This window comes from Phocoena phocoena, chromosome 3, assembly GCF_963924675.1.
Source record: "Phocoena phocoena chromosome 3, mPhoPho1.1, whole genome shotgun sequence".
Taxonomy (NCBI): Eukaryota; Metazoa; Chordata; class Mammalia; order Artiodactyla; family Phocoenidae; genus Phocoena; species Phocoena phocoena.
In genome coordinates, this window is record NC_089221.1 from 76,127,965 (window position 1) to 76,145,939 (window position 17,975).

The 17,975-nt window shown below is 37.4% G+C and overlaps 1 protein-coding gene across 2 annotated transcripts in view; it reads right to left on the reverse strand.

Annotated features, from left to right (window-relative positions):
- Nucleotides 1-17,975, reverse strand: part of ARB2A (ARB2 cotranscriptional regulator A) — a 384,523-nt gene that overhangs the window by 354,368 nt on the left and 12,180 nt on the right. For both annotated transcript variants that reach the window (XM_065875007.1, XM_065875008.1), the window contains one exon: nucleotides 17,337-17,437. In XM_065875007.1, the coding sequence (XP_065731079.1) occupies nucleotides 17,337-17,437 (101 nt within the window). The remainder of the gene's footprint in view (nucleotides 1-17,336; nucleotides 17,438-17,975) is intronic.

Genomic DNA, 17,975 nt, shown 5'->3' on the forward strand with positions numbered 1-17,975 from the left:
TTTATCAACTCAGTGACACCTCCAGGCTATGTTTGGGTTTCTCCTCCCTGTGCTGTAGCCTGGAGCCTCTCCACAGGCAGTAAGCTGTTGTGCAATGTCTGAAAGTTATCACTTCATGAATTTTCTCTGACTTTTTATTTATTTAAGGCAGAGGAAAAATTCATTCCCTGTTACTCCATATTTTGGCTGGGCATGGAAGTCCTATACACTTTTAGGAATATAAACGTTCATTCATTTACCAATCTTCTGTCACAAAACCAAGGAGTTTTCTTTGAGTATTATCATACTGCCTCGAATTCTGTAACATTTCTCTTTCTTACAGATGTCATACCCATTATGCATCATCTATGATTTCTCCTTTACTTTCTTTAAAGGCATTGAGAACATTTAAAACATGTAAGAAATACTTGCAAGGCAATGACTGAAAATTTATTTAGATTTTATAACTCCTTACACATACACACACACACATAATCTCTTACAGTTATTGCATTCATATCTAATTTGACAGACATTTCTTTTAGTACTTGCCTTTATCCAATATTTCCAAATACTCAATTTTTTCTTCATAAAAAAAAACAAATAGGGACTTAAACTTAAAAGTGTTTGCACAGCAAAGGAAACCATAAACAAGACAAAAAGACAACCCTAAGAATGGGAGAAAGTATTTGCAAATGAAACAACAAAGGATTAATCTCCAAAATATACAAACAGCTCATGGAGCTCAATATCAAAAAAACAAACAATCCAATTAAAAAATGGGCTGAAGACCTAAACAGACATTTCACCAAGGAAGACACACAGATGGCCAAGAGGCACATGAAAAGATGCTCAACCTCACTAATTATGAGAGAAATGCAAATCAAAACTACAACGAGGTATCACCCCATGCCAGTCAGAATGGCCATTATTAAAAAATCTACAAACAATAGCTGGAGAAGGTGTGGTGAAAAGGGAAACCTCCTGCACTGTTGGTGGGAATGTAAACTGATACAACCACTATGGAAAACAGTACAGAGGTTCCTTACGACACTAAAAATAGAACTACCATATGACCTAGCAATCCCACTACTGGGCATATACCCAGAGGAAACCATAATTCAAAAAGACACATGCACCCCAATGTTCATTGCAGCACTATTTATAATAGCCAGGTCATGGAAGCAACCTAAATGCCCATCAACAGATGAATAGATATAGATGATGTGACACATATATTCAACGGAATATTACTCAGCCATAAAAAGAAACGAAACTGAGTTATTTGTAGTGAGGTGGATAGACCTAGAGTCTATCATACAGAGTGAAGTAAGTCAGAAAGAGAAAAACAAATACCGTATGCTAATGCATATATATGGAATCTAAAAAAAAAAAAAAAAAAATGCTACCGATGAACCTAGTTGCAGGGCAGGAATAAAGATGTAGACGTAGAGAATGGACTTGAGGACATGGGGTGGGAGGGGAAAGCCGGGGCAAAGTGAGAGTAGCATGGACATATATACACTACCGAGTGTAAAATAGTTAGCTAGTGGGAAGCAGCAGCATAGCACAGGGGGATCAGCTTGGTGCTTTGCGACGACCTAGAGGGGTGGGATAGGGAGGGTGGGAGGGAAGATCAAGAGGGAGGGGATATGGGGACATATGTATGCATATGCTGATTCACTTTGGTGTACAACAGTAACTAACACAGTATTGTGAAGCGATTATACTCCAGTAAAGATCTATTAAAAAAAAAAAGAATATATTGTACAGCACAGAGAAATACAGGCATTATTTTGTAATAACTTCAGATGGAGTGTAATTGAGTACAATCTATAAAAGCATTGAATCACTATGTTGTACACCTGAAACTAATATAATATTGTAAATAAACTCTACTTCAATTTAAAAAAAATAAAATTAAAGGTAAAAAAAAAAAACCCAAACCAAATATTTTTCTTTTCTTTCAGTTTTCACTGGTTTACACAATTATAATGAAAATCAGAACTGGAATAAACAAGTTCAGGAATAAACTCAGCTGGAGGGAAACAGACCACTAGAGAATGCCCTAGGCTAGCCATAATGTTCAGTGTGAATCAGACTTTCAGTAAATTAGCAAGAAACCAGTTAGAAGTTTCTTAATAGAGCTTCTACTATATAATCAAGTTGTATCAAGTAATTTAATACCTAAGGACTACAGGCTTTTATTAAATGTTTTAGGAAATAATACGTTGATCAAAGGGAGAAAGTCTCGTATAAAATGGCAACTACCTAGACGAGTGTAGAACACAAAAAGGTTGTGTCAAGGAACCCCGCCACCCTTCCCAATAAAGGTGATCACGTGAAACTTAAAAATATGGGTCTGACAGGGCTTCTGAAGAAGACAAAGAGCCCAGTTTGTGTGAAAGGAAGAGGGACAGACCAGGTGAAAGAGACAGCACACACGTCTCAGACAACAGTAAGCAATGTTCACCGTATGGCAAACAGCCTAACATAGCGGAGAGTGCAGAGTGCAGGGATTTGTACTAATACATCAGTTATTTCTGAGTAAGAAAATGTAGTATATTATCTATATAACTTTAAAATGAAAAAATCAGCTGGTTTTCTTGGAGAGCTCTTTAAAAATCAGTATCTTAAATTAGATGGTAAATATTACAATCCCTAACCTACTCTTTATCAAACTATAAAACTAACTTACTAAAAGCTACTTTGGTGAGGAAAAAAAGTGATGACCTTCCTAAATGTTCAACTTACTTCCTAGAAAAAATTTATCATGTTTAAAACACTAATTTAGAGCATTATAAAAAAATGGTTTGGTCTAAATACTTTTATTAAAAAAGAAAATCTAGCTACACTATAATAAAAATTGTATATTATGTTACCATAATACTTGGCCAAAGATACAAAAAAATTTCCCATGAATATACTGTTGAATCAAAGTTTCCAATGTATGGTACTGGCAGGCAGTGTGATTGAGAACTATGAACATGGGATCTAATAATAATGCATTAAACGTTCCTAAGTAAGTCATTTACCTTGCTCTTCCTCTCTTTAGTCATATCTGAAATCTGTAGAGGGAACTTTAAAGCCATACATATAGGATAAGCTCTGAATATTAAGCAAAAGAAGTATGACCAGTTCTTCAGAATATCACAAGAGAAAGTAGTACATTCCTAAGGCTACAGCTAATTATATCTTGAATATGGTACCTTCAAAATTCACTGCTTTGAGTGCTTCTAAAGGCTGTTCCATTGTCCGTCAGTTCTCCCAGTACACAAGCAGAGAACTTTTTTCTGAATCTTCAGCTTAAACGTTTTCCTTAGCTTTAGGCAACTGCTGCTTTCCTACAATCTTCAGGGAATAAAATAATTCCCTCCCTTCATTTATAGTGTTACCTTGAAGGGATCTATAACTATGATCAAGTTCTCTACAATCTTCTCTTTTCCAGTCTATCTAAGACTGTTAGATTTTTCTACCAAATACATACTTTTTAAAAGTGAATTTGTTACTACTTTAATGCCAAGTCTTCCCATTTTACCTAAGTATATAAATATCTGAAGTCAAAACAGGAAAAATACTTAAGTCCCATAACAATACTGAACAATACAGAAATATCATATTGTCATTTTATTCTATAGTCAATCAAAAAATATTATTGAGTGCTGGTCCTGAGCCAGACTCTGTGCTGGGCACCAGGAATAATGTAGTAAACCAAATGAACAGAGCCTCTGACTTCATTTAGCTTACAGTTTAGACAGAAAGACATATCTAAGAGAGACAGACATTAAACTCAAGGAAAAAACAAAGTATAATGAGTAATGACAGTAATATCATGATGTCTGAGAATCTAACCTAATTCTAGGTTAGTGAAAGACTCACTAAAGAAGTGATACTTAAGTTATTATCTGAAGAATGAGTAGCAGCTAGATCAGGAAGGAAGAAATGTTTCATGCAAAAAATAGAGGTCTTATTAAAGCTGTAAGAAAAATAACTTCAAGTAACCCAAGAAGCTCTTAATGGCTTGAGTATAGAGTATGACAAAGGAAAATGAAGCTACACATATCAGCTTGAGCCTTGTAGGCCATATGAAGTAGTTTGACCTTTATCCTAAAGTCACTGAGAAATAAAAGATAATAAAGTTTATAACTTTGGAATAACATTTTGGCTTCAGAATGGAGCTGCCAAGGATTACACTTAGCCAGGGAGATGAGTCAGAACTCCAATCAGAGCACCCTCACTGACCTGTTTGACTGAATCTATAGAAATCATCATTCCTTCTCCTAGATATATATTATTCACATGGCTTTAAGGACATCACAGTCTCACTGTTTTACTCTTGCCTCAATGGCCTGCTCTTCTTGGTCTCTGCTGTTGACTCCCCTTCTCCTCAATTTCTTAATGCTGACGGGCACCTGGGCACAGTGCTTAGACTCAACTCATCCTGACCCACAACATTTAGTTTTTCAAAAACACTGTCAACAGCTAAATACTATTTATTTTGTTTATTATCTGTCTTCCCCTTCTCCACAAAAAATGTGATCTCCATTCAATGTTTATCTGTTTTGTTAACTGTGTGATATCCTCAGTACCCAGAACGTTGCTTGGCTCAGAGTAGGCAGTCCAAAAAAAAAAAAGTTTTAAATTAATGACTAAATGAATGAATGAATAAACAAACAAGGAAAAGAACCCTGAGACTAACGTGGACTCACCATGGATGGAGAGGATTAGGGAACCAGTGAGTAGGAAACTAGAAAGAGTGGTGAGCTGTACAAATTGAGGGAGAGGAAAAACTCAAGCTTAACTCCTAGGTAGCTAGCCTGAATGACTAGATAGATTACTGATATATAGGAAAACGTTTCCTGGGGAATGGAAAGCCGATCAATCAGTTCAGTTTTACACAAGCAGAGTGTGAGGTGCCTAATAAAATGCCAAGTGAAGGTGTCCAGTCCAGAGCACAGGGAGATAGGGATATAGATTAGGGTTTAGAGTCAAATAACTCAAAGATGGCATCAGAGGCTATGGGAGCATAATCATTCACCAAGGGAAAATGAATAGAGAGAAACAGAAGACCTAGAACTGAGTCCTGACACACCTCACGTTAACAGATTGACAAAAGTACTAGAAGGTGCAAAGGAGACGAAGAACAAGTGTTCACAGAGGTTAAGAAGAAAACCAGAGAATATCATTACATGAGGGCAAAGTTAAGACAATATTTTGAAAAGAAAGAAGTCACAATGTCAAACATTGCTAAGTGAACGAACAAAACAAGAACTAAAAATCATTAAGATGGGAGAGACTTATGCATGTTTAAATGCTGGCTAGAAAAAAGCAGTAGAGAAAGTGAGATAAAAGGTCATAGCATAAGAAACTGCACATGTGAAAACAGAATAAAAAAGAGAAGCTAGGCAAATTTATTTTTTGTTATTTCTCACAGAATTACTAACATACACATTACATATTATTTTAAAACCTATGATGTCAATTATGATTGTTTGGGTAACCATAGCAATAAAACAGTATCAAAACATATTAATAATCATGAAGTTTTTACAAGCATATGTACTCCTTATTCCCACTTTAGTGACTACCATACACAGCCTTTACCATCACAGTCAGATGAAACAACTTACAAGGTGTAAGGGGTCAGAGTGAACAAAAGATAGACAGTGGCTTACAGTCACATTTAATATAGGTAACTGCCTACTTATAAGAGAGGTTAGGTCCTGAAGAGCTATGTATAGATGACATTTTGTAGATAAAACTGGTCCAGAGATAACATTTAATAATAAAGGCAAAATCACAGCCTAATTTAAAAAAGCAAAAAATAATGCATTTGGGTAATATACAGTGAGTTCTTTTATTTTAAAATTTACCATAAAACATATGCAAATTGAGCCTACTTGTACTCTAATAAAACACTTAACTTTAACACCCTATCTTAAATCTTTGAGCGTGGAGGAGTAGACACCCACTTTAGCAGGTTGAGGCCTCGTGTCTCCAGTCTGTTGCTCTATGCAACGCACATATGGATTCCTGACAGGAGGCAATGACTTGATTCTTGACAAATGCTTGCTGAGAAGTAACAGTTACCTGTCATGCCAGGCTACAACTGCTAACCAAGAACACCATCACAGCTCTGGCTGAGTCTCTTTCGGAAATCCTGCCTAAGAACTAATTGTCCACTTTAGTTGAAAACTGTTCTCTCGTTAAGTGTGTAAACGTTGATTGAAAAAAAGTCTTCCACTGGTTGAGCCCGCATCTTCATTTAAAAAACTGTGCTTATGTGCACTCGTGCGTGTTTATTCCCGGTGACCCTGTAGGCTCTGGCTCAGTACAAACCATCTAATCAATGATTTTTAACCACCTCACACCACTGTCTTACTCTCACTTGTTATTAGACACATAACTAATCCCCGTCTGGCCTTAGTTATTAAATGTTCTAGCTTTTTACATTGGAGTTAGCGTTTTATTTATCTTATTTGTTTTTCTACCCAGCTAACCAAGTTCATCAGGAAAAATTATATATTTCTCTATTATCCTCTCATTCTACAAGTCAAAAACAAGGCAGTAGTTTTTCAATATTATCTAAAGGAAGATTTTTTTTTTGATCTTGTAAATGCCTTTTTCTTGATATCTATCAGAAAAGAGTCAACCACCATTTACCTTCATGCGGGAAGGATCCCATATTTGTTGTTTTGCCACGAGAGTATCTGAATTCACCAGTTTACTCTCATTATTTGGTTAATAATTTGGTAGGTAAATTCAACAAAGATCCGAGGGTCTACTCATATGTTAAAGTTTTGATAAATAACTTAGACAGGAGCCACTGGTGATATTCCACAGGCAACTAGCAATAAATAGCGGCCATTGCCTACCTCAGAAACCAAACAAGAAGCACAACACTCAGTTGTGTTGCTGTGATTATAGAGGGTACATACTCTATATCTGGGAATATTGCTAGCTCCTACCCATAAAGCTATCTGAAAGAAGGACATGTTTAAATGAAGGCCTGAGCAACAGCAGGCTATGTCTGAATTACAAAAGGCCATAGTAGCCCAGTCAATATATGTGGGTTCTTATGATCTACACTTATATATAATTTTGGAAGTTTTTGTAACTTGAATTCACTCATCCAGACTGGAACTTATGGCAAAAGTCTGTGAGTGCTGCCCAGCAGTGACTGCTGGGTTTTAGACAAGAAAATGTCCAGATGCAGCAACACAGTACATGCTGTTTGAAAGACAATGGCTTGTTACCGGTCATTAACTGAAACTGCCTCCATAACTGAAGGAAATAATCTTGAGATCTGAGCTACCCATAATGTTTTGTGTAATGTCAGAGTAATGTTCTAATAAGGTAGGCAGTGAAAAGAAAATTTCCATAATGAAATGGAAATGGTTGATACAGGAATATCTATCAGAGGAAAACAAGAAGATATATATTTATGAGCAGACAGCCTCTTTTCCCTTAGGACCAACTTTGGAGGTACCTGGATGACTACTGGATCCTAGTGCCACATGGGGAGTATCCTATTAGCAGCCCCTAGTTGACAAACAAAAAGCTGCTTGGTTTACAGATGTCAGTTCCAAGGTGACAGACAGCATCCTGTTTGGAAAGCTTCCACACTGTGACCAACTGATGGAAGAAACTCTGATTAAAGAAGATTAGAATAAATCATCTCAGTGGGCAGAACTACACGTTGTTATCCTTTCAGTGACAGGAGAATTAGACAACCCCATGGGCCCTGCAGTTTGTGTAACTCATGGGTGCCAGTGAACGGCTTGGTCACATGGTCAGACAGATGGGCTATGGAAAAGTGAACTAGGAAAGTAATTCAAAAATGCAGACTGGAGCCTATGGCAGATGCCCATGAGTAAGGGGCATGACCCTATGGGAATTTAAGGGACTCTTTATTTAAAGGAGGACGTGTGGATTCCCAAGAAAATAATCATAAGGTGACTCTAACCAACAGGTGGATACTTAGTATGCTCACGCAACTCAACATTGCCACTTTGGCTTATGAACTATATGGACACAGCAGAGCTGTAGCCGTACAACAGCGACTGACAGTCAGCTTATTCCTCTTGTATGTTCTGAGGTACAAAATGCCAACAAGGACTGTACCATCCACCAATGATAAGACAGACTGCAAACAGCTATGAGGCAGATTTCCTACAGTGAAGGCTCCACACACAGTTGGCAAGTGAACTATACTGGACCACTGCCCATAGCCCCGGGACACTATAATGGGCATGAGAGGTATAGACACTCTGGACTGAGCTTTGCATACTTGGAGGTACATGTAAACACTCAAAACACAATAAAAGGACTGGAGCAAAAAACACAGAACCGATTTGGAAAGCTTTCAGGTCAAAAACTGCATTTTATGGCACACAGTGTCTAACCACAGGTGAAGAAACAACACCTCAAATGCACATATCATGTTGCTTATCATGCTTAGCATAGAGGTTTACAGAAAGCTGGAGCAGGCAACTGAACATCTGTTATCCAAAATGGGTAGAAATAAAGTCAAGAAGGGCTAGCTTACAGACCTGCACAAGTGTATGCTCACATTCAGCAAGAAGGGGACCAAAGGAGGGTCCCCACAAAATCGAATTCTCTGCTTTTGCAAGGGATCTGAGGAAGATGGGGTTGGGGAGCATGCTGGTATGACAATACAATTCTTCTATTGTCTCTTACAACAGTAAATGCCCAATGGGGTGAAACTATATGTTTGCCAAGACTGCCTCTGTTTTGGAACCTGACAAGGTCTAACCTGAGTAGCATCAAACTGGAGACATTTTGGTCCTTCACTACGATGCTGAAAAGGACCAACTGCTGATGAATGAATGGAACTCTAGTAGTATACCAGTATCTTTTGATTCTTATTTATCAGGTTACATCTACTACAAAAGATAGATTTGGGGAGGAATTTCCAGGAATTGTTCCCTGCTGGGCCATCAAATCATGCAATATACAACTCCTAGCAGGCTGGTCACTGTGAAACTGTAAACCTTAATGACTGAAAGCTTAGAAAAGTTCCTGGCTATAATGGAAAAAAACATAGCTGCCTAATGCCTATCATGCCATAGTACAAATACATATCACCCTTGTTTCTGTGCATGGAAAGCAATTAATCAGGACAGAAAGAAATTGTGGGGTTCTAGTGGGAAAAAAACAGTAGGCATCACATTGTGGGCTTGAATCCCTGCAGAGAATGACTCCACCCTGAGACTGAGGAAGGCTATGTGAGGTCTTATGGCATATTCAGACTAAATTACATCTAGATATGACCACTATCTGTGATGGTTAATTTTATGGGGCACCTTGGCTGGCTATGGTGCTCAGATACATGGTCAAATGTTATTCTGGCTGTTTCTGTGAGGGTGTTTTCGAATGAGATTTACATGTAAATCAGTGTACTTTAAGTAAAGCAGATTGACCTCCCTAATGAGGGTAGGCCTCATCCAATCAGTTGAAGGGCTTAAAAGAATAAAAGTTGATCTCCCCAGAGCAAGAGGGAATTCTACCTGCAGACTGTTTTTGAAATCAAACCGCAACATCAACTCTTGCCTGGTTCTCTAGCCTGCCGGCCTCCCCATCAGATTTTGGACTCACCCAGCCTCCATAATTACATAAGCAAACTGCTTAAAATAAATGTATTTTCCTCTATATGTACAACCTATTGGTTTTGTTCCTCTGGAGAACCTTGACTAATACACTATCTATTTAGCCTTAGGTAAGCCCCCAACACATCTAGTAAAAGGAGAAAGATACATTACACACTAAGAGAAATAATATATTATACGTGTTATAACAGAATTATTTTAAAAGCAAATTTGAGACACAAAGAAGAGAGGTCCATTCTATCCTATGTGGATCAGAGAAAGTTTTCTTAGAGGTTGATCTAAGCTTGAAAGATGAATAAATATTCTGCAAGCAGATGGGAGGGAGGGTGGTAAAGCTGCATCCTTGGCACCAAATGCTCCCTGCATGAGTACAGGCCCAGAGATATAAAACAGCATGGTATATTAGAAAACCACAAGTAGGTTTATATAGCTCAAGCATAGGGTGAGTGGGAACTGGGGCAAGAGAGGAGGCAAGTGATAAAGCCAGAAAAATATGCAAGGGCCAACTCATGAAGGTCTGGTATAACAAGGCAAGCAGTCTGAAATTCATTTTGTAGGGAAGCACATAAAGGTTCTAAAAACAGGCAAACATGCTCACAGTTGCAGCTTTAAAAGATATCTCTGGTAGCAGCATTGAGAACAGGTTCAAAGATGGAGGTGGAAGGAGGGGAGTAGGCATGGATGGACCACAATGCAGGTAGTGTCTTAGTTTGATCAGGCTGCCATAACAAAGTACCACAGACTAGGTGGCATAAACAACAGAAATTTATTTCTCACAGTTCTAAAGGCTGGGAAGTACCAGATCGAGGTGCTGGCTGATTAGGTTCCTGGTGAGAGGGCTCTTTCTGGCTGGTAGACAGTTACCTTCCTGCTCTGTCCTCACATGGCCTTTCCTCAGTGTGTACATGAAGTGGGGAAAAGAGAGAGAGAGAGAGAGGGAAGGGGGAATAGAGAGAGAGATCTTTTCTTATAAAGGTACCAATCGTATCAGATTAGGGCCCCACCCTTATGACCACATTTAATCTTCATTACTTTCTAACAGCCCTATCTCCAAATGCAATCACGTAAGAGGTTAGAGCTTCAACATATGAATTCTGACAGGGGGATGCATTTCATCATGAAGCTGAACTGCAGTAATCTAGTTTAAGAGATGATATAGACCTAAGCTAAACCAGTAGCAATAGACATGGAAAAAGATGTGACGTAAAAAGGTATAATAACAAGACCTGGTCACATGAAGTCAAACATGAAGAGTGAAAGGACTATGTAGTTTCTGCCTTACAAAACTGGATAAATGGTAGTGCCATCCATTTAAACTAGGAAAGTAGGTTACTGGCCCAGCAGAACCTCAGGGGTTTCAAGGCTTGGAAAATGCAGATCCAGTGAAGAGTGAAAGTGAGAAGTCAGACTGAAAACTGAGGGATTACACTGACAGGTCTGAGATTTGCTTTTGCCCTAGTTACAAACTAATCAGCTAGCCTGTTAACTTTCATGGGTGCTAACAACAGACACAAAACTTCTGGGTCACAGATAAAGGACTATTAATCACAGCATAGCATCAGCATATTTGCACTGGTTCCCTGGACCCCAAGTCCCTGGGGCACAACATGATGTGACCCTAGATGGATGCTGCACACAGAGCAGTTCAGGTCAAAGCTGAGGAATACCGAGCTTGGGGAGCCCACCATTTCCTAGTAAGCTGTAAGCAAGCCTGTTCTTTGTCCCAGAGGAAGACCTAACCTCATGCTTCAATACTGCCTGTTGAAAACACAACTCTTAAGAAATGGCCCAGGTAAAAAGCAGGCAGACTCCAGACTCCAGACTCGCAGACTCCGGTATTCTTGGCATATCTAATAAGACATATAGGAGTATGAGAGACTCATAGAAACTGTCATAATACTCACCCACCTAGTTCATTCCCTCTGTGATGCCAAATGCACTTATGCCCCAGGCAAAATACTAAGTAAGGTATTTCTAAAGAAATGGAACAAACTCTTTGGAGACAACTCAAGTGCTAGAATGGATGTTGTTATCCCAGAAAGAAGTACTCCAAATTCTAGATATTTGAAGGGTCTCAAATAAAATGGTACAGTCCAAGAACACTAAAGTATATAGCCTGACAGGGAAAAAGCCACACTCACAAACACAAAGCTCCTTCAAGTTTCCTATCACCAGCTTCTTCTTTCCCAATACTCAACTTGTGAAACTTTTCAAACACACAGAAATGTTGAAAAATAGTACAATAAACACTTTTACATCTCCCACCTTGACTGAACAATTCTTAACAGCATTTTGCCATATATGCTTTCTGTTTATTTCTGTGGTTTTTTCCTCTTTCTCAAGAAGCGTTTAAAAATAGCTTGCAGGCATCATGACCTTCTCCCTAAATATTTCACAATTATCACCTAAGAATAAGGACATTTTCCTACATAACTGTAATACATAATATTATCACACCTAAAGAAACGAACAATTCTTCCTCAGTTGCCCCTAAAGAGTGTAGAGGTTTTTTTGTTTGCTTTAGTTTTTTTAAACAAAAATCCCATCAATGTTCATACACTGAAACTGGTTGCTATCTCCTTGTTTATTTTCATCTACAACAGTTTCTTTACCTCTGACGCATAAATCTTTTCGGTATTTTTAATGGCATTGTGTTTTACATGTCCCATGTTCTGGACTGTGTCCATTTACTTTTCCCTCTATTCCTATATTTCACGAAAATGGAAGACACATCTAAAGGTCTGATTAGCATCAGATTCAATAAACATAGCAAGAATATTCACGGTTAATGCTGTGTACTTCAAACTGCATCATATCAGAAGACGCGTAACGTCAAGTTCTTCTATTAATAATGATACTGGGCTTCCCTGGTGGCGCAGTGGTTGAGAGTCTGCCTGCCGATGCAGGGGACATGAGCTCGTGCCCCGGTCTGGGAAGATGCCACATGCCGCAGAGCGGCTGGGCCAGTGAGCCACGGCTGCTGAGCCTGCGCGTTCGGAGCCTGTGCTCCGCAACGGGAGAGGCCACAACAGTGAGAGGCCCGCGTACCACAAAAAAAATAAAATAAAATAAAAATGATACTAACTTTGTTCACTTAGGTAATGTGCTGACAGCTAGATCTCTATTTTAAGGTACATATTTTGCCCCCTTACAATTGCAAGAAATCTGTGAGGTGATACTTTGGAAATACTTTGCAAATATTTTGTACAAATACACTGTGCAAATATTCCCTCACATCCTTTCACCTAATGAAATTAGTATACATTCATGATCCTCATCTGAATCAATCATTTCATTAAGGGGTTGTGTGGTAGTTTTCCATTACTAATTTAACACATTACCACGAACTTAATAGCTTAAACACAATTTGGCATCTCACAATTTATAGATCACAAATCTGGGTTGATTCTACTGGTTTCTCTGCTCTAGGTTTCACAAGGCCAAAATCAAGGTGTCAGCCAGATGGGCTCTTATCAGGAGGTTCTGGAGAAAGTCCCCTTCCGAGCTCACTCAGGTTGTTGACAAAATCCGGTTCACTGAGGCTGCAGTACTGAGATCCTTGTTTTCCTTGCTGACTGTCAGTTCAGGGATATGCTTAGCTCCTACAGGCCTCTCTCTGGTTCCTGCAAGTGGTCCTCTATCTCAAAGCCAGCAATGGTGTGTTGAATCCTCATGCTTGGAATCTCTTCCTGCCTCTTCTGCAGAATTTCTGTGACTGACTCTTCTGCCTTTCTCTTCTGCTTTTAATTACTCTTGTGATTGTACTGAATCCACCCAGATAATCCAGGACAATCTCCCTATCTTAAGATCAGCTGACGAGTAACCTTAATTACATCTGCAAAGTCTCTTCACAGTAGCTCCTAGATTAGTGTTTGACTGACTAAGCAGGAAATGGGAATCTTGAGGGAACATCTTTAGAATTATGGTGATTTTCTAATTCTGTCATTTTTTTTTACTTTTAGTAGCCAGTATTCTTTGGTAAAGTAGAACATTCCTTCCTCACCTGCAAATGAACAACAGCTCCTAATAAAAAGTCTAGCTACTTAATTCTCTCCTTTTGATTACCAATTTTCAGATAATTTTCATCTTACGATAGCACATTAACTACATTTTTTAAAAATGTTATGGAATCATGACTTTTTATTAAATGTTTTATAATCAGTAGAATCCTAACTCTGTTTTACCCTCGAATTGTCCCAATTTCGGCCAAAGGAAATCCTTTCAAGTTGGTTTCTCTGTCCTCTTCACATACTTCCATTAGACTAAATGTTTGCTTTCCAGAAAAAGATGATGTCCTAGGCTCATCTTATATTTTCCCAGTCACACAGATAGTGCTGAGCCAGAACTAGGACCCAGATCTCCTGACAGCCAGACCTTTGTTTCTGTCACAATATGAGATGTGAGAATTTCACCTTATATGAAGGTAATAGTTATACACAGATAATCACATTATATTCAAATATTTGAATATTAAAATAATAATTTATATTATTATTCTTTACTTTAAGTTGCTCCTATTTCAAGTACCTAAATATGGCCATTAGAAAAAAACCCAAAAGACACTGCTGGCCTACATTCTTCAATAAATTCCATTTTTTTAGATGCAATATTTTTCAGTAAGTTTCCACTATTTTACAAGACATACTACTAACTTAGGTCCAGGGAAAAAAATTATGCCCTTACTTTTTCTTTATTTTGTAAGTGTGATCCTATCCATGAATAAAAAGCCAAGCTTGTAAGACTATCCAATCACTGCTATCCTCTTACTAATAAGCACATTGACAATTTATTAATTTTTAAAGAAGTAAACAAATATCAAAGGGAATGCAAAGACCCAAATTAGGCAAGAAAATCAAATCTTTCATTAGAATTTCTGCTGGATTACAAATTCTGCATTTAAGAATAATTCAGTATTGACATGAAAGAGACAGTTGAGAAAATTTGACAAGTTACATGCTGAGTTTTTACCATTCTATTTACTACGTAACATGATAGCCTTTCTAGTCTTTCTGTGTCTACCAGAAATGTTATTCCTCGGCCTTTTGCTCCAATGCACATACATTAAAAGACTTCTATTTTGAAAATTACCCTTTCACACCACTCTCCCACTTCCTAAAACTGAAAGTATCTTTCTAAATTTAGAGAAATTAACCAAACTTATTAAAGGCTATATGTTTTTATCAAGCTATATGTAGACAGTAAAATATATATATACATATTAGCAAAAGCATTTGATTACAAAAATGTAACTATTTGAAGGTAAAGAGTACTCTTTTGTGTACTTATGGCACTGCATTCTAAAAAGAAAATGACATCTCAGTTTATTTTACTTACACAATAAGTTTAATTTACATCAAAATGATAGAGCATTTCAGGAGCAAGTCTTAAAAACAATTTCTACTGAATGACTGCTATAATAATCTCCTTAAGAGAGAAATACACATAAACTAAAACAGCAGTTGTGAAACATATATAGTACCTCTCAGCTCAAGACAAAACTCAATATTCAGTAGGAAAACACTTAAGAAAACAGAAGGGCTTTTGGTTTAGGCTATAGCCTGAAGTCAAAATTCGTTTCCTTAAAACTTAAATCTTAAGCATATCCAAAGCTGTTTATTAAGGCAGCCTCCCAGGCAATAAACTCAAATTTCTGAATTCCGTTCTATCCATCACTGAGGAGAAAGGAGATTTTTCAGTGCTTCTACATCTAGGACATTGTGGTGAGAGGCTTTACACAGGTTCTCGCTTAATGGAACTAGAGATCTTATTGGTAATATGAAGTACTAAATATTTCCGGAATTTAAACATGATGTTTCTTTGTCTTCTAGGAACTGTAGACAGTTATACAAGAACTTTGAGAATTATACTGACATAAGTCTTGAGTTGACTGTGAGGGTTAAAATTTTTTTGTGACCCTCCATATGTCCAAAGAATTAGGTAGGAGATCTCAGGAGAAAGGAATCACTTACACATGGGAATATCTAATAAGACACACTACTTAGATTTTGATAAAGATGATGTTGAAGGATATAGATTGAGACTGAAAAAGATGCAGATGTCAAAAATGCAGATGTTTGGAGAACAGCACCTATCCAAGTGAACAAATGTACATGGCTTATGGAAAAGAGTAAAATGTAATCCCCATTAAAAATAAACAAACAATCCCAGTCCTTCTCTAAGGCCATATAGTATGGATATTCTATAATAAAAATACTATCAGTCTGCAGCACATAATTAAGTCACGTGGAATTAGGCAAACTCTTTTTTATGGACAGCAGAAATCATTCAGGGCATTAAATACAGTTAAGTTACAAATGCTGGAGAACAACTCTCAAGAGTCTGTGATTTTACTCTGAGTTGCAAGTTAAAAAGTTAGCCCACTACAGTTTCATGGCTGCAGCCAGAAGACACTAGACTCCTGGGTAAGAGACAAAGGATTTTATTACCCAGGTTACAGCAAGCAGTATGAGCTTCATGTTTTCATCTGTTTCTCCTGCCCCTCAAATACCAAAGAGGCAATGTTGATACGCCCAGGGTAGAGGCTGAGCACATAGTGACGTTGTATCATGGCTGTGGAACCTCAAACTTATGAAGCCCAATCTAACGAGGGGGTTGCTAGCAAACCTGCTCATCCTTTGCCACTAGTAGGGAAAGGAAGGTGAAAGTACCTTGACACAAACAAATCTGCCCTCTGCCTTGGAGGAAGACACAACCTCTCTCTTCCAAGGCTGTTTCCTATACAGACATCCTCAAAAAGATGGTCCAGAACAAAAGCTGTCAATGTCTTTGCTCAGACACGTGCAGAAATGAAGAGATCCAAGGAAAACTGTCTCCCGGAAAACATAAACTAAATTTCATATATTCTTTATGCTACTGTTTAACCAAATAATTAATTTTGACTACTTTATTAAAGAGCCAAAAAAGAAATAAAACTTTCAGCTCTTCCTTATAGAAGTAAAGTGGCTGTTTAGTTATCGCACTAAACAAATGTGTCCATATGCATTTTATTGAAAATACTTAATATGACGCCAATGAGTACAACTTTGAGTTTTAACAAAACATTCACTTGAATGACAAATGCCATTTTCAAAGGTTCCTACCAGTGGTAGCATGTGAGGTATCTAATGTTTCACAAGGCCTAATCCTTTATCAAGTCAGAGGTTAAGTAGGTTATATCCAATTTATTAGCCAAATATCAATCTTCTTCATATACATAAGTACTTTCTTTAACTTTCAGGAATAATTGACAACTATAATTGTATATATTTAAAGTGCACAATAAGATGATTTGCTATACATTGTAGAAAAATTACCAAGATCAGGATAATGAACACATGCATCACCTCACATAGTTAACACAGGCAACTCTTTTGATTTTTGTTTTTTGTTTTAGATAAGCACTTAAAAGAACACTTATTCTTCCTCGCACAGCAGAGGATTCAAGCTCCTAAAAACATTAAAAATAGAAAATTTAGCATGAATTTGTTCCCTTTATAACGACTCACTACAAAATATTAAGGTCATGGGAAGGATATATTTATGTAAAAACATAAACTTTTAAACTGAAAATATGTTTCTAGCATTACCACAAAAAAGTAAAAAATGCAAAAACTGTTTTTAATCACTTTTTTGTAGAAAGAGTGCATGTACTGCTTCAGCTTCAAAACCTTTATTCTGACTATTTAAAATTGGAAAAACACAAGGTTGAAGTTGTATACACGACCATACCTCTCCAAGCGCTTCATATCTTTTCTGGTTCCATCTGTGCAAGTCTTCCCGGTAGTTAAAAACAAATGGCTCCCCGGTTTTTATGTGCCTTAACTGCCCCTCTAGAAGACAAACAAACAATATTGCTATGATTCAGAGTACATTTATAATAATATGGAAAGTATAATAAATAATGTCTAATAAAAATTTAAAATATCTTTCTCAGAACAGTTTCATTTTTTTCATCAGATTTTTTTCTTCAAATATCCATATGATGCAAACATATACATAGTATAAAAGAATGACCCCAAGTACTCAAATGCTATGTCTCTGATCTTTGTTTCTCTAATCCAAAGCAAATTAACAATATTTGAGGGCCTACAATGTATGAGGATTTTTGCTAGCTATAGCCATGAACGTGGTCCCCATTCCTAAGCTACCTGAGGAGTAACAGCATAAACATTTAAAAGTTAAGCAACTTTTCAGAGAGTTAAACAAGAATGAAGTAAGTCAACAGTCTAAAAACTGTTACAGGCAATTCACATAGATAATAAAGTCTAAAATGAGTTTAGAAAAATGAAGGATGCCTATAGGCTAGAATAGGTTCAGAAGGTTTTAGTGAAATTTCTCAACTAGGCCTTGAAATACAAGTAAGATTTA